This window comes from Nesoenas mayeri, assembly GCF_963082525.1.
Source record: "Nesoenas mayeri genome assembly, chromosome: 3".
Classification (NCBI taxonomy): domain Eukaryota; kingdom Metazoa; phylum Chordata; class Aves; order Columbiformes; family Columbidae; genus Nesoenas; species Nesoenas mayeri.
Genome location: NC_137544.1, coordinates 28,292,295 through 28,315,199, shown reverse-complemented (window position 1 = coordinate 28,315,199; position 22,905 = coordinate 28,292,295). Strand labels below are relative to the sequence as shown.

The 22,905-nt window shown below is 35.7% G+C and overlaps 1 protein-coding gene across 1 annotated transcript in view; it reads left to right on the top strand.

Moving 5' to 3' along the window:
* Positions 1 to 22,905, top strand: part of EYS (eyes shut homolog) — a gene marked incomplete at its 5' end in the record, with an annotated part of 675,648 nt that overhangs the window by 464,764 nt on the left and 187,979 nt on the right. Inside the window, one exon of the mRNA XM_080341398.1 lies at positions 11,289 to 11,518. Coding sequence (XP_080197524.1) covers positions 11,289 to 11,518 — 230 coding nt within the window. The remainder of the gene's footprint in view (positions 1 to 11,288; positions 11,519 to 22,905) is intronic.

Below are 22,905 nucleotides of genomic sequence, written 5' to 3'. Positions count from 1 at the left end.
CCAAGATGTAATTTGAAATTTTTACATCTGTAAAGAGCTAGGCTGAAGGCCTAGCCATCATTCTGCATTGAAAATGCAGTAATTTATTAGAATCAACTGCCTAACATATTTCACTGATGTTATAAAATTGAGTCTTGTATAAAAATGAAGTGATTACACCTCTTCAGTTTCTGGGCACTGTAAACATGAGTGTAACATCAGTAACTGACTTCCAGCATTTACCAAAATGCATTTCATAAACCAGAAGATATAAAATTTTATTGACTGAATCAAAGTCTATGAAAGAAATTGACTAGAGTTCAAAACTCTTAAGTGGCAAGAAGCTTCTATTATAGTTGCAAGTGAGATTAATTTTGTTTACCATAAAGACTTGGTTTTCCTTCAGAATGCATTTCTAATATAAACAGATGATAGATATTTTGAATCGTGAATTCTAAGTGAATTGTCCAAATTTTTCACAAGGAAATCAAGAAAGTAAGAAAGAAGGGAAAAATATAATGTATTATATCTTTTAACATTCTGATTTAATTTAGATATTCTGAAAATTACCTGCTTTGAGATAATGACCCTGTTAATTCTCCAATATCAATGCTTTCAATATAGATGGGCTTCATGACTTAAAGTTACTTAAGAAAGAATGGCAGAAAGACGTAGTGCAATTTGAAGGTAACAATGAGAAGTATTCACTAACTCTGTCATTGAGAATATTCTCCCAGTTTTGCCTCAGGTTTCTCTTTCTTGCTTGCTTTAATACTTGTTTTGTAGTTGGATAGGTCAATGACTTCTGGCAACTGGTATTGCCTAGTCCCAAATCATAAGGAGGTATTTTAACCTCCTATGACATAATGTTTGGGTTCACATAGTGTTTAAGATAACTAAAAGCTGTTGAGATCAATAGATGTAAAATATCAATTCATTTAAATGTTACCCTGGAACAAGTTAACTACCTGATAATTTCAGTATAACATACTTTTAGTTTAATATGTTCTCTGCCTCCCTATGATCTTGCCATGTCACAACTTTCAGCTGATAAGAAGATGGAAGAGTATTAATAATCCATTTTTTAGCATTTTTCTGTTAGTAATCCAGGTTGAGGAAAGGCAACTCCTTAATTATTCCTAGTCTGAATATAAACTTAAACCTAATTATTCCTAGTCTTAGCATAAACATAAACTATTTTAGTGCAGTGCAGTGGCATATTGTTGTTCTGCTGCATTTTATCTTGATTCCTGTGCAGGCAGTTTTGAGTACCATTCTGCAAATTCAAAGGAAAGATGGAAATCTGCTGTCAAGGCAACTGGAGTTTCCTCTCCTTGTTTCTTGTTTGTGAACTCTTATGTTTTTCTTGCCATTGTTCACACTAGTAATAAGCTTCTCAGTTGCAGTCTTGATGATGCTGCCTGTTACTATCTCCCTGTGTTTTAAGATATTGCTAAACCAGAGTCACATTCTCTTGCTAACATTAAAGTCATATTTGTCTCTTCATTGTGAACTTAGATTACTTAAAAGTTTAGAAAGATCACTTTAGGCTGTAATAGAGTAAAGCAAGCTCTGTCCTTTGCTGTAAAGTTATGTTTCACATAGCTAAAAATGATTTGGGATGTTTTTCAGTTACATAATCAAAACATGCATGATTTTAAGCATGACAGAGTGAGTACTAGGAATTTGTCCTCACTTGTCAGAGTGAATTTGTTCAGTTCTATCTGTAGTCAATGGAGAAAGGTAATCACCTATCTTACAGCAGGCTGAACTAGAGATGACTCTCTCTACACATAGATCATCTACAGGGAGAATCAAGGTGATCAGCTCATGCAGATTTCCAAACTCTTGAGCAGATAATGTTTGACAAAGTGAATGCTGTCCAGAGAGTTTTACTGGCAGATGAAATGTCTTCAATTATTTAGGAGGGAAAAGGTGATTTTGGGTGTCATTTTGATGCCTTGGAGAATTTGGAATTGAAAAGAAATTGAACATGAGGTCGTATAGCATTGAACATGTTAATTACTCTGTTATTGATTGTTCTTGGTACTGCTGTCATTCTCATTGTTACAGTATTCGTTCACTCTCAAGTAAAGTGAGAATGCTCATTCCAAAACCACATTGTGGCCAAAATTCAAGTAGTTTTCCAATTGCATGAAAGAAAAATATTTCATGCTCCAGCATTTAACAGCTTTCAGTTAGGAAGATCCATTTAATAAGAACATAAATGTTTTTAGTGTACCCTTACACTCATTTACTGCTAAGATGAGAAGAAGGAAAAAGCAACTACTAGCATTCTCTTTTACAATAGGATGCTCTAAAATATGATACTGCTTTAGAGGAAAACAATAAATAAAATTAAAATTGAACAGTAGCAGGCAGCAGATAAGGTTTGGAAGGGACTTTCCAAAGTCATCTAGTTAAACCACGCCCACAATGAGCAGGGACATGTTCAACTAGATCAGGTTGCTTGGAGCACCATCCAGCCCAGCCTGGAATCTTTCCAGGGATGTGGCATCTACCACCTCTCTGGGCAACGTGTGCCAGTGTTTCATCACCCTTATTGGAAAAACTTCCTTCCTCATGTCTAGCCAGAATCTCCTCTTTTTTAGATTAAAATCATTACCTGTTGTCCTGTCATAACAGGCCCTGCTAAAATGTCTTTCCCCATCTTTCTTATAGGCCCATTTTAATTACTGAAAGGCCTCAATAAGGTCTCCCCAGAGCCTTCTCTTCTCAAGGCTGAACAACCCCAACTTTGTCAGCCTGTCTTCATAGCAGAGGTGTTCCATCCTCTTCTCATCTTGGTGGTCCTCTGATGGACCCTCTTCAACAGGTGCATGTCTTTCCTTTACTGAGGTCTCCAGAGCTGGATGCAGAACTGCCAAGGTGGCTCCTCACCAGAGCGGAGTAGAGGGGCAGAATCAACACCCCCAACTTGCTGGCCACATTTCTTTTGATGCAGTCAGACATGATTGGCCTTCTGGGCTGCAAGTGCACATTGCTGGCTCATGTCCAGTCTTTCATCCACCAGAACCCCAAAATCCTTTTCCACCAGGCTGTTCTCAACCCTTTAATCCCCCAGCCTGTATTGATGCCAGGGGTTGCCCCAACCCAGGTGCAGGACCTTGCACTTGAAGTTCACGTGGGCCTGCTTCTCAAGCCTGTCCAGGTTGCTCTGGATGGCATCCCATCCCTCAGGTGTGTCAATGACACCACTCAGCTTGCTGTCATCCACAGACCTGCTGGGAATGTACTCACTCCCACTGTCAGTGTCAGTGATGAAGATATTAAACAGTACTGGTGCCAGTATGGACCCCTGAGGGACACCACTTGTCACCAGTGTCCATCTAGGCATTATGCCATTGATCACTACTCTCTGGATGTGACCATCCAGCCAATTCCTCATTCAGCTTACAGTCCACCCATTAAATCCATATCTCTCCAATTTAGAGAGAATAATATTGTGGGGAACAATGTCAAAGGCTTTGCAGAAGTCCAGATAGACAACATCTGCAGCCTTTCCTTTGTGTACTGATGTAGTCACTCCATCATAGAAGGTCACTAAGTTGGTCAGGGAGACTTGCCCTTGGTGAAGCCTGTTCTTAAGTATAAGCCAGTACCCAGATCCACTATGGGCTATTGTTTACTCTCGCATCTGTGACACACACTTTCTTGACTATAAAATCATTTTTCCTCATAGAAAAAATGTACATAAAGGCCTACTATTTTAGTTCCTTATCTACTACCTTGTAAAATAGTACTTGGGAAGTTTTCATAATATATCTTTTTCCTCTGTTAATATTATGGGGTTTTTTTACCTGTCATATTTACAATGTTCTTCCTTATACACTCAATAAGAATGCAGTAATATTTCAGTTAAATGCTAGATTACTGATGAATAAATGATGTTTGTTTTTATGCATGCCAGCCATTCTGCAGCATTAAGATCTAATTAGAAATTAAGTCTGGAAGAAACACTAGATAATACATTACAGTACTCTGCATTTTTAACTCTTTCTGTGCTGATTTCTACATGTCTGTCTTATCTGACTTGCAGGACAGCTCTTGTGGTAATTTCAATAGAGTTTGATACAGAATGTCTTTTTATATTTCCATATCTCTCCAGTTTGTCTTTGAATAGTAAAATGCTTTCTACTTGGCAATCTTAATTAATATTTATAAAGCAATATAGGCCTCCCCTACTTCTACTATGTGTGCAAGAATTATTTTCAGCACATTGGGAATTGAATGCATAAAGAGATTAAGGACTGTATCTGTGCAAATTATTTAGGTGCCTAAACTATTCTCATGTGAGGCACCTAAAAATAAAGTATGCTCTCTCAAAACTGCATTTTAACTATAATGTTATCCAGGGTGCGTTGAAGTTCCAGCCTGATAAAGTATGTGTTCTCATGCATTTCTGCAAGCCCCTTGATTATCTTGGCAGTCCACATCACTCCTGTTAGGGTATGAGAGTGCCTCTCCTCATCCTTCAAAAGTGTATCTCACAGAGGGCAAGATGTACTACGCATGTCCCAAAGAAATGATAAGACTATACAAGACATATCTAAAAGTGCTACATATGTTTTCCCTTTTTATTCTTCAGATAAATGGTAAGTTCACTGTTCTGGTTTATCAGACACTTGACTTCAGTTGTGTCCTCAGCTTGATGGAATGGTAGCATTATGAAATTGCCAGACTACTACCATTGGGTTGAGTAGAGAAAGGAAAATTGTTCCTATATGGTTCCCAATGACTTGGGTGAGAATATTCATCCGCATACAGACTTGAATTTTTCCACTATATCAATTCTGGTTTTTTAATATACCTCTTGAAGCACTTCATTTTCTTTCTTGGCAAGGCAGGACTCTAGCCTTCTGGAGAATCTTTACTGTGGGCATAGACCAAAGGTTTGGCTACTACAGTCCCGAGAATTACAGTGCAGAAATCCTACCCAAGATGAATTATTACATAGGAAATCAATTTTATATCAGGTATCAAGAAGTGTTTATCCTTTATCCCTCACAGACACATTGTGCTACAATAATATGCCGTAGGTAGATCTTCCATTTTAGCGTCTAAATTGTGGATGGCATCATGGAGGTAGAAGAATATCTATAGCCCTTGAAGCTAGAGAGAAGCTTTGGTAAACATTAGTGACTTCATTCTGGAATTGTGATATGATAGACAACTGTCACAGCCTCTCTGTTACAGGAACTCAATTTACCCAGTAGAATTTACTCAACTATTCAGGACTGGGAGAATTTTCAAGGAGGGAATGAAAGTATTTTTCCCATTGAAAACCACTAGTTTCAAGAAACAAAGTAGTTGCATAAATCAACAGAAAAAAATGCAGTACTCGCGTATTTCAAGTGCTGTTTTTCTAAACGGCAGCTAAGATGAAACTGGGAAGTGCTTCTCTGTGACTGTTGACTAAATGTAAAAAAGAAAGCTGAAGTTCAGACTGATTTGAGATTTGCATAAACTTCAAAAATTTTAAGATTTGCACATTGGTCTACTTAGCGCTCTGTAGTTTTGATTGCTCTCCTTCTTTTGAGTTTAATGTTTGGATGATAGAAAGTCAAGAAGAACTTTAAAAGGAGGATGGGGAAGGCTACAAGATGGCAAAACCAAGACCAAGTAAAGATTGGTGCAAAAAAATGAGATACTCAAAACTCATTTACTTCTGCAAGCAAGTCAAGTAAAAAGAGAACTGCATTTGGTACAGAAATTTTGTTCTAGAGAAACCATTATTTGTCATGCCCTGAACTTAGGGGCTAATATATATGTATGCATATACACATATATATATTTAATATCATGTAAGGAAAACTCACTTTAATGAAATTTTTAGGGGTAGCCTTTGCTATTAAATTTTCAACATAAAGAATTTTTGCTGTAAACTCTTTCACATTAACTTGTTTATCTGTTGCAAAGTCTATGGTATCTACATACTTTGAAGAAAACAGAACAGGAAGGTCTCTTAGCACATGTACTCCTGTTTCATCTTTCCTCTTTGACCTCTCTTTCCATACCTGGCATTTCTTCCCATATCTGGCATTTCTATGCATACTGGAGTTCATAATTTTTCTTTGGATTTGTAAACCAAGCTTTCATAAACTTAATTATATCTGTTAATTGCATTCTCACACCCTCGGCTGCGTTGTATATTGAATACATTATTTGCATTGCTAAGAGTTTGCACCATTAAATGAGATGCTGTGTGTGCTAAAGCAGTTGCAAATGATGTTATACCAACTGCAAATTTTTAAATGGGAAGCTGCAACTACAATATCACTGAGTTCTGCTACCAAATGTTGTGCCTGGTAGGAGGGAGAAGCTGGGCTCATAGCCTGGAAAATACACTGAGAATTGGATTTTTTTAAGAGATAGATCTGATTGTTTGTCATCTCTGTTACAAAAACAGACACCTGATTCTTTCAAATCAAGCAAAGACTGGGATGGGTGAGGAAATTAATTTCATATATAAACTGCTGAATAAAAATGATCTCTCTCAGGTAATCTCTGAATTTGTTTCCTCAATTACTCTGTTAAGTGGTTTCTCCAGTAGGGTAAGTGTGCAGATACACTGTTCCATGGATTCACTGAAATTGGTAAAATGCCATTTAAAGTATTCTTCTTGACATGGTTGTGAGCAGGGAAATAAACAGTTTAAAATGTTTTGTTTGTTCTTGCCAAATTACATGCAAGGTTCTAGTTTTTTATTCCTGTTTAGATCAACATTTCCATGAAGTATAGTTGTTTTCATTTTAATAAGGTTTTGAAATTATAATCTATCATGCATGCTAATGCACTTGAAAAATCTTTCTTTTGGCTCCCAAAACTAAAACATTGCTTAAAATAATAGTCTGTCATAGCCCAAGAAAAATGACATCTACACACTTTTTTACCAAGCAAAATTGCAGTTGCTTCCCAACACAAATTACTTTATTGACAAGCTAAAAATACAAACTTCCTTATCACACTTATATCAGATAAGGTTAAATCCATTACTCCAGTAATAAAATGTTAAGTCCATAAGTACCAGAAGATATAGGCAGTGGGGATGTTATCACATCATTGGGACTCCCATGCCATTGCATGTCTCATCAACCTGCTTCAGGAAAAATGTCAGTGCTTCTGCAGACATGGCTGCTACCGTCCTGATAATGAATGACTTTGAGGACAAGTCTGCTCTTTTTGCAGATCTCAGTTTGAAGTCCATTATACAGATAAATCACCTCTATGATAAAAAACCAAACAAACAAACAAACAAAAAAAAAACCCACAACAAAAACAAAACAAAACAAACAAACAAATAAAACCCTTATATTTAGGTGGAATTTCTTATAATTCAGTTTGTGTCCATTGCCACACGTCCTTTCACTGGCCATCAGCACAAAGAGTTTGGCTCCATCTTCTACCCTCCCCTCCCTCTCAGGTGTTTATGCAACTTGACAAGATCCCCCTGAACCTTCTCTTCTCCAGGCTGAATAGTCGCAGCTCTCTTGGCGCCGGTCATGGTCACTGTCCCCAGCATAGGGGTTAAACCAGCAACAATCCCTGGCGAGGCTGAGCCCCTGCACTGCCAGGTCAGTGCACAGCTGGGGCCTCCCAGATGTTTTCTTAACTTTTTAAATTCACAGTCCCCCTAGCCCCACACACTAATAATATTGGGCTCTTTTTTAAGGGAGTAGAAAAGCACAGGGGAGTGGAAAGCAGGACTGGGTAGGGTATGTGTGCTTTTGGTTTAATAACTTAACATTAAGTACAGTCTCTAAGTGCTATATTCCTGCCATTCAGTTTGAGCGGTAAAGAATGTAATATGAAATAAACAAGACTTCAAATTGCACTAGCATCTATATTTAGGCAAGCATTTCAAAGTTCCATGCACTTAGCTACAAAACACAAGGTTACAAGCCTCTAAAATTCAGCTGTTTGAGCTCATCTTAAGATTAAAAACAATGTGTTGTTGCTTATAGCAAGTTAGATCATCTTCATGTGCATAGTTGACCTGAAAGGCAGTGACAGGCTGAGGAATTGAAAAAAAAAAAAAAAAAAACCCAACAAAAAACCAGAAAATTGTGGCCTTGGTGTGTAGTACCAGTGAATCAAGTTTTGCCTGATTTGTTTTTGTTACACTTTGTCAAAACTTCTAACACCTCAATTACTAAATTACTTTAAACACTTCCTGGCTCTTTATTCAAATAAATGTTTTAGTTAAACTGGGTTGAGCTGGCATCATTACTTATTCACAGCAGCAGCTCGAATGGCTTGTGAGAGCAGCTGCAGACGTTCGCCCCACTAACCAGCCCAGGCAAACTCCTCCGCTTCTGCAGCAAGCCAGCGAGCTGCAGGGGGCCTGGAAGCAATGCTGGCACGTAAGCAGTCAGGCACCATCTAGAAGCAAAACATCCAGAACAACACTGCAAAGGCTGACACACTGCGAGAGACAGGCAAATGAACCGGGGAGAAATCAACCTGCCAAGAAGCTTTCTTCTCTTTCTTCTCAGTGGATTAGAATGTCATCCAAAAAATGAAGCGAGGCTGCATTGCTTGCGCTCATAAAATTTCATTTGAAGCACACTCCTGTGATTCTATCTCAGAGAAAAAACAGTAGCTTCCCGCCTGAAAGGGGATCTGAAACTTCCACAGCTGGAAATCAGTGCTTCCAGTGGATACAAGAATCCATAACCTGCCAGTCAGGCACATTTCCCTCTCGTTCACTGTTTTATCCCTGACAGTAGCTGTGACCAGATTCAGAAGAATAAATTTTGTAATGGTAATCTATAGGATTATCTTTCATTAGAGAAATGGTCTTTCTAATAACTACTAGTGAGAGCTTAGATTATGCCCTGATTCATCTCCAAGTTTTATTTAGTTTTGTTGTTGATTTTTTTCAGGAGGAACAGAAAAATCAAACCCAAAGCCCAGTAGTAACTCCCAATACATTTCTCCTGTAAATGTCTGATTTCTTTACATAAGCCTACTATTAGTTCAGAGTTTCTCAAATATATTTAGTTTATGTTAGGGGAGAAAATTAAGATTTTATTTTTTTTTAATCAGTGGTTGCAATCTCAGCAGCAGGTGACTAAGCATTTTTAATTCGCTGTGCTAGCTGCGTAGACACTTAATGTTGCCCATATGAAGATCATGTTAGTTATTTCCCTTAGGAGAAAAGGATGGTTATGAATCCAGTAATTCCTTTGTTGTAATTCTATTCATGTAAATGGAAATGTTATTATTCTACTAATGTACATGGAAATAAACAGAAAATCACTATTTCTTAAAAAGCCTGTCCAGAATCTTTTGGGGATTTGTTTAGAGCTTTTTTGTCTGCCATCTTTGTGGATGCTTTTCTCTCCTACCAAGTGGATGGCTTTTAACTGCCTTGAACTCCTTGTATCCTCATTTCTAACCACCACAGTGCATGTGTTTTTGCTGTCTTATATGTCGGACACAGACTGTGTCCCTACTTCAGTTTCCCCCTCTAATGGTTCCCTTATCGTTATTGCTCTGCACGTCTCCTCTTTGTTGTCTCATAAGCCCTGTGTCCCTTTTGCACTTCCCCAGGGCTCCACTCCTTTATTAATCACTGTGGCTTTCTCTGGGTCCCTTAGATATGTACTTTGTCCTAAATTATTTCTGTCCTTCCTCTGTCCAGCTTCTTTTCCTTCCTGCCTGCTTCCCAGCGTGTATCACTGTCTTTGTGCAGGTTTTACAGGTGCTGTATGGATGACTGAGAAAACTGATTTTTCATGTTCTCATTTAATGAGAGTTACAAATGCTATACTTAACTGGAATGTGTTATATTTTTGTATTTCACAATATTCTGAAGCTTATTAATACTTTATAAAACATGTATTCCAAAAAGAAAATTACTGAAATAAGTTTTCAGGTTGTTATCACTAAATAGGTGATGTAATTAGTTCAGAAGCTAGATCTAAGAAGACAAATGCCTAGAATGGAGAACGCAAAGTCACACTGAAGGGGTCCCATCACACCACTTTTCATCACTCTTGTTTTTTATAAAGCAGGTTTAAACCTCCATTTTTACTAAAATAAAAAATAATTTGGCTATTGATGTTTAATACATTGCCAGAAGTGCTTTCACTTTCTGTGATGCCTATAAACGATTGCATGAAATATATAATTCCTATGTTCTGTTTTGGGCAAAATTTCAGTGACATTTCAGTTCAATCCAGTCTCCCATTCTCCATAATGATATTCTATTTGTACAACATTAAATAATAGTAGAAATATTCAGAAAGTATAAATTACTAATGAAGTAAAAATATTAAAGTATTTTATTGGATTAATGTTGCCAAATTTCAGAATTAGAAGTTGCCTTCTGGAAAAAAGTAGAACCTCTTGAACTTAATGAAATCAGAGAATGTCTAGCTCTTATGTAAAATTTAATGAGAACTTTTTTTCTTAGCTGTGCAAGCTTATTAAAGAGCTATTAATCTTCTTGTTCCTTTTGATTCCTTTTGTTTTGCCTTCGTTGTAACAATTTGTATTATACATATAAGAGTTGTTCTGGTTAGTAAATCAGTAGCCTTAAATTTGTATGGTTTTAGCGAGTCACAAGTTTGTCTCTCTGGATAAAACAAAAAGCAGTAATAAACAGTTGATAATTAGGGCAAACAGGTGGTATCGCTAACTAATTTCTAGTAACTGAGATAGGAAATAACTTGAAAAGAGGAAAATTATTAACATATCAGTCTAGTAGCTAATGTGAGAGCTCAAAAATTAGGAAGTGAAAGATAATGTCATTCTAAACAAGTAAATTTGTGGTAAAATATGAAAACAAAACCATCTGTCTTTTTCACCCCCTTCTCCCCTCGTATAGTTATTTCTTTGAATTAAAATGTATTAAAATGTACTGTATTTCTGTACTGCAGCATACTCGTGCTTAGTCTACTTCAGTGAATGTCATGTCTTCTAGAACAGTCGTGAGATTGGGTAACTTCAAGCAATAAAGTATTTAATAATTCAGGCCTGTATTTTTTTATTACTGCATTGTTGACATCCACTGAAAAGGAATTTCTGAGAGCATGTACAAACTGTGCTACATGCACGGAAGTAATTTCTTGCTCCATCACAGGGAAAAATACCTTCATTACCTTTTAATAGATTTCAGAATGGGAATTCGATTTGAGAATTACTAATGTACTCACATTTTCTTAAATATAATCTAAATTTCTGAACAAAAAAACCCTACTGTTTTCAAATGAAGCTGAAGCATAGTGGCAAAATTGTGTCTCATGATCTTTTGTTTTGATGTGTTGTCTCTATCCTTTCAGGATTCCCAAACCCACACATCTGTCAACAGCATTCCCTATGGTTTCTACTGATGTGACTGAGTTGCCAGAGCCTGTTGTGCCCTCTCAGATTTCCCCTGAACTGCCATCCGTGTGCCAGGAAGGAATGTGCCATAATGGAGGAACTTGTCATCCTCTCTCTCTGCCTACTGGTGCCACCTCATTTCAGTGTGACTGCCCACTGCACTTTACTGGCCGGTTCTGCGAAAAAGGTAGTCATGGTTCATTCTTTATTAGTTGTGTCTTATGCTTCTTTGGAGCGGGAAATGGGGAAGAAGTAGTGATCATCATCTTTCTCAGCTTTCCTTTTCACTTAGTGTTGGTAACTCAGGAGTAGATGCATTGAGTTATTTAGAATAATTGGAGGGTAAAATGGGTTATATCAGTCAGGCACAGTTGGAAGAGTTGCAGGCTTGAGTTAATGAAAATTAAAAAATGTTATTTGTGCAAATTGTTGTGCACAGTGTTAATGCATGTTAAGCAACCTAGTATTTCTGAGACAGAAAAAAAAGTTAATATATGTAAATAAGGAGAAGATTTCCTCAAAAGATTATGTGCTTTCCATTTCTACAGATTGTTTTTTCTCCACTGTGCCTGGTCCTTTGTTGAAAAGGGCTTTTTTCACTCTGTAGCTCATTTATACTTCTATTGTATTACTCTTTCTTATAATGCACAAATTAGTCAAAAGAACATAATTTAATTAGAATTTAAATAAAAGCTAATTCTTTGAACAATTTGGGTTTCTTTGTAAAAAGAATCAAGGCTATAAGACAAACTGATCAATAACTGCCAGGGTTTCTGTTTTGTAGTTGTAATTGTTTTGCATTACTGCTTTTCAGAAAGTTCTTTTTTATGACAGATTTTCTAGCTGGCTTCCAACACTGTTTTGACTTTTAAGGTATGCTGGGTTATAAATGGCAGTGGATAAATCTCATAGTAATTAAAGGGCATTACTGGTACACAGGAAAAGAACAAAAATATCTTCTAGATTATGGTTATATAACTGTGACATCCTCTAAATGAACTTCCCATGGTATGAAATACAGGCACCTGGAGTTAAAAATGCCCTTGTCAGGCTGTCGGTATATCTGAGCTAACATCACCTTGTATTACTGTCTGAAAGTAGGTCATTACACTCACTATATGTGAAAGCAATCAATGACTGTGAGCTCAAAAAAAAATTGTTGTGTTGCTTAGATATCAGAGAATGTTATATCTTTCAGCCTTTCCCAACTTTATAATAAATTAAATCATATATTTTCACATTGTCAGTGTTAAAATTGAATTCTGTGAGTATCTTCTACGCATTTGGTATCTAAGCATGCTATTTGCACTTGCTTTCAGTACATGGCAGCTGTGTAAATGGCACCAGAATCCATAAAATAGTGGAATGAAAAAAGCATGTTTCCTTCAAATAGAACTGATTTAGTTACCATTCAGTGTGTTTCAATGAAGTATTTTCAATATTTCAAGGCAGTGTTTTATTTATTTACATACATTGTATGTGTCAGAATTCCCTCCTGTAGTCCAAAGAATGCATTTGGCAACCTTTTATCAGCATTATCTGCAGTATTTTGTATGGGAGCATATTTTGGCTTTTCCTGAGGGTTCGGCCAGGAGTAAGCAATGTTAAATTTGAGGAGTTTGACAGGCATCTTGGGGTAATAGGCCATATCAGTTTATATGCGCAGCCACTCTGTTGGGTGACACCGTGTCTGGAGTCCACTGCTGCCTTCTACCGGTGTCTGATTGCTGCCTTCTTCTGACCTAGTCTTACCTTCCAGTTGACCTGTCAGTCCAGCAGTCTTCTACAGTTTGGTGCTTTTAGTGAAAAATGACATAATCTATGTTTGAATCATATTATGTGGACTGATCATTTACCTCTCTGTGTCACGGACTTTTGTAGAAGTACCTTTCGGTCCATTGACCAAAAAAGCTTTTCTTGAGTTGCTCATTCAAAAATAAATCATCCTAAGGCATTTTCTCCTTTGAAGTTTAACCAGTATAGGCCTGCTGAGTTCATAAAATGGGACAAGTTGACTGTCTTCCGACTACATTTTGAAGGGAAATTCACATGTTTATTTCACTGTGTAAATGAGGAAGTCCCCTTCTCTTTCTTTCTGTGACTTTGTTTCAAAAATCATGTGTGAAAATATGACTGAATTATGACTACCTGAAGAGCAAATTAAAAGTAGAAGACCATTATAATAAGTTGCAAATGTAACCAAATATCTGATGATTAGGACTGAAACATCCTACGTTTGACAAACTGGTAACAATTCCATTCAATAAATCAGAATACAAGATTTAAAAAAAACAAAACAAAACAAAACTGAAACAAGTAGCTCCTTTTGAGAATATAATCTCAGCTGTATAATCATATCATCATTTTAATGGTTAAATGTCTAGTTTCCATGAGATATCTTTCGTTTTTTTTTTCTAAAATTGGAAGAGATACCATTTGGTTCACTGATGTTTGCAGGCATGCTTGGTGATGAGATTTTAATAGTGATTCATTTTTCTGCATGGGATGTCTTTTAATAGTTCTGGCACTGGGAGAAGAACATTTCTTTTTCCCTGTTGTGTGAAGAAAATGAGTTAAAGGGTTCTTTTTTTCACAGAGCTCTGCTTTTACCCTCTGCAACCCCACCGTCAATAGAGGGAACAGCCTCCCTGGTGCTCAGCACTCCCGGGTCAGCCAGGGCTGCTGCATGTGACAGGCTCATCAGCAGCTCACTGGGGCAGCTACAACAGGGCATGTGCTGTCGCACTACATGTTTATATAGATCGAGATCAGATTTTATGTATCCTCCATTTAGTGGCTGAAAAGTAACCGAAGCATAATGTGATTTTATTTAATCCTGTAGTTTCAATGAGATATTGATAATTTAGTGTAATGAGACCAGAAATTGCCCAGCTGAACTTTCATTATAAGCCTTTGATATTCAGGGACCAGTTCTTCAGAAAGTCTCATAAGTACAGGAGATAAGGGCATCTGTAATCATTTTATTATTATTTACCATAGACCTTGCAAAGGAGAAAGTAAATTATCACGTATGCAATCCAGAAACTTTGCTCCAGTCAAGGAAATTGTCTGTTAACCCCTTAAAAATAGCTGTGATCTTTTTTTTAATGATACCATAATGTACATCTGCACATTTCAGTAATGTAAACTTGTAATCATGTTAGACAAGGTCTTATATACAACCCCTGCGTAGGTATCTTGGCTTCATTAGAATGCGTGCATTTGCTTATTTCATATCTAGGTTAAGATATACCACTGAGTTACTTTGTGTATATTTCTGACAACGTATAAGACCATCTTCTGTAGTAAAAGTAAGTGAATGTCATTATCTAAGTCATGTTGTTCAATTTGATAGCATCTTATTATATGCAATGTTGCATTTTCCTATTAGATTGCTTCTTAACTAATAAAATCCAGCAGCTTGTTCTGCCCTTACAGGAAATATCTTCAAGACATAAGTGTCATCATGGATATATTAGGGCCCAGCTAGTTTATTTAAATACATGATGCATTTACTCTAAATGATCATATACCTCTGAAAGCTGAAATGTCCTTAAATGACAATTTTGAAAAGTGGAAATCTATCTTCATTTTTCTGAGGAAACAGAAAATCATGGATATGAATGACTGTATTTGCTGAAGTCAAACTGAATATATCAGCACTGGATATATGCCAATGTATACAAAGTGAGGATTTAGTCTAAAGCATATATATGCAACCAGCTGAAGCCTCAGTTCCATTTAACAGTGCTTCCAGTGTTTCCTTTTTTAAAATTTTAACTACAAATTACCAAAGTCATCCAGAAAGGAGAAATTGCTACAAGCTTTATTTTAAAAACTCTAAATGCAGTGTAGAAAATTTGCTGCTGGCATAGATTTAATCTTGATTATGGAACTGTGTTTGCTAGGTCAAACAATAGCAAGGAAGGATTGTGTAGATAAGGAATACAGTGAAGGGTAGGTAGTGTACTCTGAGCTGCTTTTTTTTCTATTTCTTTCTAGGTAAATAAGCTTTTTGACTTTAATATGAAATGTATCATTCTCTCCTCCCTGAAACAATTCTTTGTTAGCTAAGCTGTTTTATCTGCTTCATTGCAAAATCCCTACACGAGTGGAAAAAATGTAATGCTTCTGCTTTAGCATGAAGGCAGATGGTTGTCTATTACTGTAAAGTTCATAGCGATAGGTTTGGAATATCACTGTCTTGTGTGTGAAAAGAAAGTATGTCCTTGACTGTTAATTATAAGATTAACATTTTAAAGTCTCCAAAATTTTTAGTATTCTGTAAAAGTTTTATAAATTGTTCAATAAAAAGAATATTTAAATGTCATGTGTTAAAAACAGGAAATCTGTTTAATTTTATATGTTGCCTGTGTATGTTCTGTACATTACTTAAAGGTCAACTCCTTTGACAAATCTGCAAAACCAGTAGTAAAATAGGAGGCTGTTACAGGCATTTATCTTGCAACAGCCCACATGGAGACTTTGCTACATTTGTTCCCCAATATATACTTGTTGAATCCCTGGTTTATTGAGCAATACTTGATAATATCATCCTCAATATCTGAAGTTTCTTTTGTGGACATCTTTTCTAGACATGGTTCCTCTCTTAACATTTCTAAGTTGTGTCATTGAGTAGTATCATTCATCTCTGTCAATTTCTTTTGGTCTTTTTTTCTATTTGGTTTTGAAAATAAATGTAATTAGCTCAACTTCTGTGATTTCAGCCATATTTAGAAGCATACAATCTCATGTGTCCAGTTAGTCATACATCTATCATCTCCTTAATAATGTTTATACTGTGTATGTATGATTTAAAACAAGTCTGTGACAATTTCCATGAAAAAGAAGGATGAGGAAGTGGGAATCATGTAAAGAGGTGAGGGTGAGGAAAGGCAACCATGCATTCACCTCCACAATCAAGTCTCAGTTTGAGGTATCCAGAAAGGAAAACAGGAAACTGTTACCCCATATCCTCTGTTTTTCCAGAGTTCAAGCATTTTCACTTATTTTGTCTTCCCTGAAAATGATTCAAAACCCATTACGATTCTGCCAGCAGGAAAAAAAAAAAAAAAAAAAAAAAAAAATTTAGAGATATGTATAAACTTCAGTAATACATTTGATGTCATAAATCACAGCCAGTGTCTAAACTCATGAGATACTATTGATTTCCCACAAAATAAACATTAACGCTCTAGCTTTTGGGCTAAATTTGAAAAAAGTAGTAAGCTTTCCCTTCAGATTTAGTTTTTTTAAAGGATGACATTAAAAATTAAGAACGCAGTAGGCTAGTTAAGAACAAATGAGGATTTAGGCAGAATGCAAATAACTTTGTATATTGGCTTTGATGCACTAGTTGCTAGTATTACAATTTTAAAGTGTGTGTAAGAAATAGCTAACCATTCCCATACAGTTTGGATGGCATAATAAAATTCAACAGAAAAACTATTTTGGTGAACAATGAAAAAAGGAATTATCTAAATTAACTTTAATGTTCTCTCTACTTTTACGCATGGATATTATCTTGCACTTTGATATGAAACAGGCATACCTTACGAAGTGTAACCTGTTAACACTTCACAATAACCTGCATCTGTGAGTAATCACATTAGCTGCACAGTCACTTAGCATACGGTTCCGATTTTCTTCCTTCTTAGTTCACAAAATTATGGAGAAGTTTTTGAAGATGTCTAAAATATCTTCAATCTGATGCCATCTTGTTTTATCAGTTACTGCATATCAGATTTTTACTTGCCATGGGTTAATTTACTGAAGTATTTTCGAAATTGAAGGAAAACAGGATTTTTAGGAAAGAGCAGCTGGGTTCACAAGAAAGTAGTGAAGAGATTTGCAACTAATCTTTCTTCTGCCATTCTGAACAGTGTTCTACTACCACGTCAAAAGTGTCAGTATAACTGAGCTTTAATACAACATTATATTACACTTACTTCTAATTTAGAAACTATGTCCCAGATCCCATGGGGTGGGGAAGCTTTACAGGTATTTAACTGTAAGAGTGTAAGTAAGTTGTGTGATTCATGTCCTTAATGTTAAGGATGCAGGTATTTAGCTACAGCAGATCCTGAATTAGAATCCATCTATTCTGTTCCTAGTTTGGTCATTTACGCAGCTTATCAGTTAAAAACAACCTACTTCTCAAAACCTTCAAGGGGACTTCATGAAATTGCAAAGGAATATGGCAGTTTTCCATGGTTATTAAGAATCGATTAAAAGCATGATTAAATGACAGTGTAAGATACAGCTTAGTTATATCTAGAGGGAAGATAACGAGAAAGAAAGAGCTTGTTGAGTTAGAGAAAGAGCTCTTCAAAGTACAGACTCCAACAACAGGTGTTCCAGTCTCTGCAAACCTATATACCATTGCACTGACATTTCCTCCCAAACCATGATCTTCATAACAGATATAGGATCTATTCCTTTATGGTATACTATAGAGCTAGAGTAGAGAGTTGATATACATTTCAGAAGTCTGCTCTGAAAGAACATTATGGAGCCTGTTGGGTACTAATTGCTTTGAAAAATTACTGTGAAAACAGTTAATAGTGATATAAACATTTTAAATAATTGTCAGTATGCTAGTACATTCTCTATTTTATATTCACATCTATTCATAACCAGTCATGAGCCATTTAAAATAATTAATTATTCTTTTAAAGTATTGTTTAAAGGTTTGTATTTTTCATTTGGATGTTATTAAAAATGAGATAGCTGTAGCATTTTGTTATAAAGGCTTGCATGGATAAGCACTTTTCAAGAAGCTGTTCTTTTATTTCTGGGAAAAAAAAAAAAACAACAATTGATAAAAGCAGTAGAAACCTCTTTGTCTCCTCATGTAGATCAGACCTGTGAAATTTTGGTATTTCTAGTATTAGGCTTCTGAATCACTGCTTCTTTAATGTGGACAAAAGCTTTCTTGTCATAGTAATCTTTAGGAGAAATGAAACAATTTGATAACAAACGCTATTTTGGACAAGAACAGATAACAGAAAATGAAATAATAGCAAGTTTAGAATTTTGGGGAACAAGCTTTCTTCCCTTGATTTTTTGCTTGAAAATGTTGGTATAAAAATTGATTGTTTCTAAAGCTTGTAACATATTCAGCTGTAAATCTCCCAACTCCTTCGAGTAATTTTTCATTCAAAGATAATCATTGTTGCATAAGTGACAAATACTTGCTTTCTTTTTCTTTCATTAGTTCTCCATCTATGGCATTTTCTGGAAACACCTTCTTTCAGTAAGACTTGAATTGCTGCCTTTTGTTCTGTTAGTGCTAATTTGCTGATAATCAAGTCATCTGGGGAAATGTTATCTGTCTCCTCAGGCAGTATGGCAAAACTTATTTTCTGAGCTTGACTCATTTGTGTTCTTCCACAGGATATACCGTGTAATAAAACAGCTGAGGTATTAAATAATGTGTTTGAGCTTTATTATGTAGCCTGTAAGAAAGAGACATAGAAGACTGGGTTTGCTTTTATAGAACTGAATAAACAGTAGTTACTTAGGCCTTTTACCAATGAAATCAACTGTGCTAAAGAGTTAGGATGGCGGTACATTGTGCTACCTTGACATTTTGATTTCAAGAATGCTGCAATTAAAAACAGAAGGAATGTTTCATTCCTGGATACAAAGATGTGCAGCTGCCTGTCTGCTCCCTGGCCACTCTCAGAAGGTTCAGCTAGCTAAGAGTGTGAAGCAAACATCATGATTCTCTGGGGCCCTCACTAAAGCATCCTGCTCAAGGACACACCAACTGGACGATCCTTTCATGTCACCTACCAAAGCGAGTGGTCATTTTGAGAGGACACGGGCTACTTACATGAAGTGGTTACAGAGGAAATGGTTTTGCCGTTTTCAGGCCTAAGGATAAAACTCTGACTTAACCATGAAACTCCAAATTATTTCTAATTAAGAGTGCCTGACATGTTCCTTTTTATGCATATTCACAGCACACTGGTGCTTGTGCTTTTATAAAATCTCAAACTATTACTGCTTAAACAGGGGTGAAATTTATAATCTAACTATTAGGAAATCACTATTTTGAAGCTCTTCAAGATAGTAAACCTCCCACTGAGGAAAATGAGTTAGGTTCTCTTATATAATGTAAAAGTCAGTTTTTATTCTCACTGTAGTAGTTTCTTTACATTTTGTAATAATAGTTTGTGATGAGAAAGTATGCAATTATATAGTAAAAATCTTTTAGGTATTTAGCTAAAATCCTGAATTTAGGTAATTCAGGATTCAAAAGTTGAATTTCCTAGTGGCACAATACACTTATATATTTAAATTCTACATGCATGTAGATCAGTTTGTGGAGAATGTCTGAGAGGTTCAAAAGGTTGGGAGCATGTAGTGTCTCCTTTTATTTCAGTGGAATTTGTAAAAATACTGAACGCATCATCAAACAGAGCAAAAATCTAAGGCATTGCCCAAGCAGAAATTACTGTCAGATTCTTACTTTCTGTTAGATTCATATTTAAGACAGCAAAGTTCAAAAATAAAACCAATTTTCCTGTGTGAATTGTATTGTCCTGCATCAAGAATTGTCCTCTATCAAGAACTTTAATGATTTTTAGCTCTATAATTGACAAAATAAAATCACTGTGTTATAAATAATTAATTAAAACCCCTTTTGCATATTGAATACAATTGAAACTATGCAAATATGGGAAATATAACAAAGAAAGTAAAGGCAAGCATTCTGTTAGCCTCTACCAAACATAATGGAAAACTATAGATTCATCCAACTTCCAAATATATTTACCAACACATGGCATTATTGTTAATACTGTTACATGGAAATAATCATAGTTGTAGTGACTGTTTCACTACGGTTACAATGTGTTTCAGTAACTGGTGAACTATAGCGAAATAAACAGCAAGAATCAACTAAAAAAATATGAGTGAAATATGTACTATGTGGCAAAGTACAGTATTTAATGTTTCTTTTAGAGTTTAACAGCAGAATCCTATTTCCTGTTGAAGACCTGTTTCTTCTCACACATTTTCTCAGATAAGAGTATGCTACTGTTTTGGGGGTACTTTTGCAGTACAGTTGCAAAACAGAAAAAGTTTATCACTGCAGATTAGTCTGAGGTTTAAATTACGGAGTTATTTTAATAGAGAAAAAAAAACAAACAACAACAACAAAAATACAAGAAGATTGGAGTATTCCCACTAAATACATGTTTATTTAATGTGTTGTTAAGAACACAGTAGGATCAGCATATATCCTCTCTGTTTCTGGAGGTTCTTATATTGGAGTTTTGTAGGAATTCCTGTTATAATCTGTTAATTCTGCTCTTGTTATGAAAGTATTTTAAATAACTCATTAAAATACTAATAAATAATAAAGGTGCAGAAAGTCAAGGATTTCCATGCATTAAAAAACTCAAGAAGGCACATTCCATTCATTGCTCTTTGAAATCCAGCAGACTGCATAAATCTCTTCCTTTAAAGATTAATGCAGACAGACTCAAGACAGGAAATAAGATGAAATTCAGTTCTAAACAATCAGAATCACTCTCCCATTTTTTGACATTTCTGGAGAGCAGACTGGGTGCAGTTGAGAATAAAGGGAAGAATGCCTGAACATTTCCATGAATAATCCAGATGCTGATGTTTGAGGGTCTGAAATTTATCCAGAGATGCTGAGGAGGCAAAAGATTTAAAAGGAACAGTAACAATAAATTTTGCCAAAACAGAACATTGTTATCCAAAATACTGGCTCAAAATGTGTTTGATATAAGAATTACCCTTGCTTTTCTTGTTTTGTTTTGTTTGTAAAACCACAAAGAGCTTCACTGGGATTTAGGTACATTAAAAAGGTGATTAAGCCTTTGGTCCCTGTTAGATATACTAAAAAGTTGATGACATTCAAGGAAAGGAGAGGGGAATAAGGTAAAGAAACTACTACTGTGTCACTTAACAGCAGGCAGGACAGATTTCTGAAGTTGTGTGATAGGACAGCTCAACACTGAAAATATTACTGAAATACTAATCTAGAAAAGCAAAATAAAAGTGAAATGAGGAGTTATGAAGAAAAATATTAATCACCATTACACTTAATCCAGCTGAAGGTATCTTAAAATAATAAAGAAAAAAATCTCTGTGCACAGAGAGTGCTAATAAGAACTCAGGATTATCTGATGAAGGAAACTGATGTTTTATGCTTGGCATTTGCCATAATTTCTTTTAGCTTGGGGTGTTATTGTGTTATCTCAGTGCAGTAGAAGTCTACTAGTTTGTTGTTAAAATGAGGTTTCAGCATGGACCTTACAAACCCTTGTATTTCTCTGCATTTTCTGTTACCTCTGAAAATGCATTATACGTTTTCTGAATTTCTAGAACAGAGACATTCTTCATTCTTTCTTCTAGCTCCAGTGGTGGTACACTGAAATCCTGCTGAATTGTTACAGTAGATTAATACTACAGTACTATATTGCTGTATCCTTTTTTTCATATAAACAACTTGCCAAAAGTATATAGACACTAACTCTATGAATAATGGTGAAGCTTACTTGTAATAATCAATAAGGCTTAGTCATTGTGCATGACATTAGGATTTTTGTAAGTTCTGCCAATGTCTTCATTTATCTATGCCATGATTTTTTGTTCATAGAATGGCTATTTTCATCCTCTGCTTTATAAGGTGCTCTCCTAATAAAAAGTGTCTTTCCCCTTAACATTTGATTCATGAGTCTTTAAGAGAGGATGTAATCACACAATGTCTGTCTACCAAAAAATTAAAAAAAAAAAAAAAAATGAGGGAGAAAAATGCTGAAGGCACCTATGGAAATACTGTGAAATGTCATTAGAAGTAGTGTCTTTGCTAATAACAGAAATGCTTCTTACTGAACCTGACCAACACTGTTTCTTCTTTTCTTTCTTAATGTTATGTTGCAGACCATGAAATATTGATAGCATGTCCTTATTTATTTTCCAGCTTTGTTCCCCCAAATAGTAATAAATTGGTTATATGCTATCGTGTATATGCATATAATAGACAAAAAGCATATAGACACCATATTCTAACTTTTTTCACTTGTTTATTCTCCTTTCTTTTGTACCTGTTACAGCCCTTTCTGACTTGTAAGCCCCACCCTCCCCCAGTGCTCTGTGAACAGAAAAGATTGACTCCACATCTCTCTTTTTCTTGAGCCACAGTATAAAGAAATAGATATTTTTAACATCTCTTTGCATTTAACTATTTCTTGTCACTCTTACATGCATGACAATCTACCAAGAAGACCACTTGGTCTTAGGGTTTTCATTTGTTGCTTGGATAGAGGGTGATCTTCTCTGCCTGGTGCTTGCCTACTGTTAAAAACTTGTATTACTCTTTTCATAGTCTGGTTATGTGGAAAACATTTCTGGTAGAGGTTAAAGATGGTTGTGGTGGCCCCCGCAGTGAGAAGGTCAGGTCAGCAGAACTGTTGTGTACTTCATCCCGTTTAATGGAGAATGTGGTGACACAAGAAGTTAAAGTGAGGTTCTTTACTACTGATGTTTATGTTAAATACTTAGTGGAAAAAATACTTCTACAAAAAACACTCC